Source organism: Nannochloropsis gaditana (assembly GCF_000240725.1).
Source record: "Nannochloropsis gaditana CCMP526 unplaced genomic scaffold scaffold022, whole genome shotgun sequence".
Taxonomy (NCBI): Eukaryota; class Eustigmatophyceae; order Eustigmatales; family Monodopsidaceae; genus Microchloropsis; species Microchloropsis gaditana.
In genome coordinates this window covers 106,632-110,428 of record NW_005803931.1, presented here as the reverse complement: position 1 = coordinate 110,428, position 3,797 = coordinate 106,632, and the positions used below count along the sequence as shown (strand labels likewise).

At 58.9% G+C, this 3,797-nt stretch overlaps 2 protein-coding genes across 2 annotated transcripts; both read right to left on the bottom strand.

Annotated features, from left to right (window-relative positions):
- Positions 1 to 662: 662 nt before the first annotated feature.
- NGA_2049110 (atp-dependent clp protease adaptor protein containing protein) lies at positions 663 to 1,346 on the bottom strand (the record flags this gene model as incomplete). Its single annotated transcript, XM_005856189.1, has 1 exon — positions 663 to 1,346. A coding segment is annotated over one exon (684 nt), but the record flags the coding sequence as incomplete, so codon positions are not given.
- NGA_2070910 (uncharacterized protein) lies at positions 1,328 to 1,912 on the bottom strand (the record flags this gene model as incomplete). The annotated part of the gene is made up of 1 exon (XM_005856191.1): positions 1,328 to 1,912. A coding segment is annotated over one exon (585 nt), but the record flags the coding sequence as incomplete, so codon positions are not given.
- Between the last annotated feature and the right edge of the window lie 1,885 nt (positions 1,913 to 3,797).

Genomic DNA, 3,797 nt, shown 5'->3' with positions numbered 1-3,797 from the left:
GCGTAAAAGACGGTCCGACCAGTCCGCGTCCCCACGTTTCGCCCCTTCTTTCTCTCTCACTGTCACTCTGTGACCGGGAGGGGAAGGAGAGGGAGGCGCTGCGTCAAGGAGCGCGCGGAGTCCATGTGCGATAAGCGTGGTGGACGTCGAGTAGAGGGGGAAGCTCAGAGTAAAGGCTTGCATCCACACCGAAGACTCGAATTCCAAATGTGTGCCCGTCTTCCGCACCATAGGGTCGGCGTGCTGCATCATGCTCAGCGCCTCCACCCACGCCCGCAGAGGCCGTGGCCCGGGCCCCGGGTAAGCCTGCCGGAGGACGCCAGCCGCGGTCCCCTCCGTCTGCAGGGCGTAGTCCATGTCTCGCAATAAGTGCGCGTAGCGTCGATGCTGTAGCAGGGGGTTCTCCCAGAAGCCCTGAGACAGGGGCTGTCCGTCGCACCAGCCCGCCAGCCGGAAGGCCGCGAGCAGGGCCTCGGTGAGCACGCGCATCAGGCCCGGCGAGCCGAGCAGCTCCTCGTCCTCCGTGGAGGTGGCGAGCCAGCGGACAATGCTGGGAGTGGTGTAGAGCTGGACGGAGAATGAGAAAAGACTGTCGTCCTGCGTGCCCACGCCACGGGAGTAGAGGCTGTTGAGGAGCGCGTAGCAGCGTGTGAGGGAGCGGGCCAGGGCGGGTTTGAAGTGGGCGTCGACAAGGAGGTGAAGGTAGAGCGCCTGCAGCTCAGTCCGCAGCTGGTTGGTGAGGAAGAAGTCGGCGACCAGAAGCAGCGCCAGGCGCGAAGACTGTCGGGGGTCAGAGAGGCTGAGGGAGGCGTCCATCGTGGCGAGAAGGAGGGCCGCGTCGTCGGGCGCCGGCTGGTAGATCCGCACCTGAGGCGTGCACCAGCGCGTGCCTCGCTCGTACCCCAGCTGCTGCAGCCGGAGGGGCCACGCGTCCGATATGAGCTCTGAGAGGATGCGGGCCAGACCCTCCACCTGTGTCGCCAGGCCCGTCATCCACCGCAAGAGCCGCACCGCCCGCTCCTCCCGCTCGCTCTGGCGCTCGTCCACGAGGGAGACGAGCAGGCCTTGAGCCACCAGGGACGAGAGCTTGCGCCCTAGCTGGGGAGCGCTTCCTCGTGCAACCGCCGCGTGCCCGTGGGAGTCCACGCGCTCGGTCAGCGTCCTGGCCCGGGCGGAGGGGATGCTCAGACGCAGCAGGGCGTCGGTGACGTGATTGAAGGTGTGCACGTCGTCATTGTGCAGCCGCAAGATGCAGTGACCCCTGTCCTCCCCGCTGCGAGGGTGGTTCCTGAGCCCTGAATCCTCGTCCGCGACGGGAGGGACGGGGCCCGGCACAAGGAAGCCGTGGGTGTGGGAGGAATTGTAGCCCTGGACGGCCTGGAGGCAGGCGTCTGTGACTAGGGCCACCGCCTCCGCGAGCACCACCCGTGCTGGGAGTCTCATGGACGTGGGAAGACTGTCCACCGGATCCTGGAAGGGGTCCGACCCCGAGTGTGCAGTGCAACAGCCTGCGCGGTCCCAGGCCTCCAGGTCTCCGCAGTCGCAGCAGCCTCCGGGGCTAGCCTGGTGGAAGTACACCTCGTGGCCTGCGTGGTCGCTGGCCCGAAAGCATGGGTCGCATTGCACGCACGTGGGATCTGTCTGACAGCTTCTGCAGTTCCAGCAGAGATCTCCTCTTTTAAACGTGTACCCGCACACGCCCCTCTGTGCAGTCAGGTGGAGGGACTTCAGCCGCCCGGTGTCAATTTCCCTTCCTGAGCCGCTTCCAGTCGGCTCAGCGTCCTTTCGAGGTCCGACCTCTACACATAGAAAGTGATCACCCCAGTCTGCCAATTTGTCGACAGGGCCTCTGCGAAATACCTGTCGAGCGCACTCTCTCAGCAGCGCGCATGTTTGAGGATCGTCAGCGTGGGCGATAGCAGAGACGACCTCAGAGGGTGAGGGATAAAACCGGATCACACCTTCATATTCGTTACTATAGATTACAGTTCCGTCAGTTTTGGTGATGCGCAGGCGCGGTGGGCCACTCGAGCTAAAGGCCTCCAAGGGCGTTAATGCGGGCGTGAAGGTCGCGGAGGAGGCCATTTTTCCGTCCTTTTTGTCGGCACAGGTGCGGTAATGGCGAGACAGATAGTACTCAGCTCCTAATAGTACTCTCCCGTATCATACCTGTGGTCTTTCGTGAGAGCGACTGACTGTGAAACAACGCGTGTGTGCTTACTAAGAGGGATGCGGATATGTCATCAGCGGACGAGAGCTCGCCAGAACCGGCCCCTTCTATGTTCGCAAACCCGATGGGGACACGAGCGCCTCACCGTGTCACCTCCGTCCATTTTCCAACCGTTATTCGGCACAATTGGAATTCGACGTAATCACTGCACTTGGCAGCACACTAGCGACCGTCATTTAAAGAAAATGCTCGACTTTGGCGGAAATGGTATTGCCAGGAGGTCAACGGCTTTTCTTTCACAACTGTTTATACAAGACGTGTCTGCGGATCTTTATACAAAAGCTAGTTATACCTTTATCAGAAGCTACAAAAAAGAGGAGCCCTTTGTCAAATTTTCACAGAGTTGATGGAGAAGAACTATAGGGGCCGGTTTCTAATAGGTGATAATCCTCGCTAGATACCATAGAGCGCATGTGATAGCCGCTCGCACTGCTGCTCGAAGGCATCCACGCAGAATTCCGACGTGTTGGAATGTATGATCTCGGCTGAGACACAGAACCCAGGTTGTGTGATCTTAAAAAGTTCCGTCGAAACCAAGGAACGCGGGTCCCTAGGTCCGCGGCTTCGGCGCCCACCCAAGGGTTGAAAAATACGGCGAATACCGTGAAGAGGATCACGGCTGCGATAAAGACACTTGTGAATAGCTTCACTGGCGGCACAGGGGGGGGCTGGTTGTTGAATTGACCAACCACAGTCACGTTTGCCAGGTTCCCACCCGCTTGCTCAGCACGCAAGTATTGTAAGACCCAGAAGGCGTATGGGAAGTCATTGTTCTCAAAGTCTCGAAAGGAAAAACGATACGTCCCCGGTCCGTACAAACCATGCGCTTGTGGGCGATCGAGTGCAGCTCCTCCAGGGACCTGATCGTGGATCTTGGTGGCGTTGATGGCGTATATCGTGCAGGGCGGCGCATCTATGTCTGGCCCTGTTCTCGCCCCATTCCAAGAGCACATCGACGTTAAATTTTGCAGCCGATTGCTTTCTGGACATGTCCCATGCAAAAAATCAGTTAGGAAAGAGAATAGGTCGCTGGCTTCGGAGAAGAAGAGGCGGGACCCCACCAGCCGGACCAAGACTGTGTCATTGGTGCGCACGACCAGCTTGGAGTAAGCAGGTGCAATGCCCATATGCGCTCCCAAAGTGACAAAAGAGCACTCACTGAACATGCTGCTGAAGGCCATAGGTAACCCGGGCGTGCACCCGAAGCAAGGCCTCAGCGGGGTTGACTTGCGCCAATTTGCGATTACCCCGCGTGCGGCATCTATATCATCTTTGCCGTCCTCATCGATCCAGCCATTACCGCCTCTCACTCCAAAATAATCTTTTTCCGACGTGTGTGCCTGCGCGGGTTGGCGCGGCGGAGGTGATAGGCCATCTTCCATGAGCTCAGTTGGTGCGTCGTAGAGCTCGAAATCTTTGCTTTGATCGTGTCTAGGGACGATAGCTGATAACTGAGTGGAGGGCAAAGCACCTTGTGCATTTTTTAACGTCTTAAGTGTCTCTAGGCTACCGGCGTCAACAATTACTGATAGGGACAGGAAGAGGAGCGCTGAGAGTGCTCTTAACG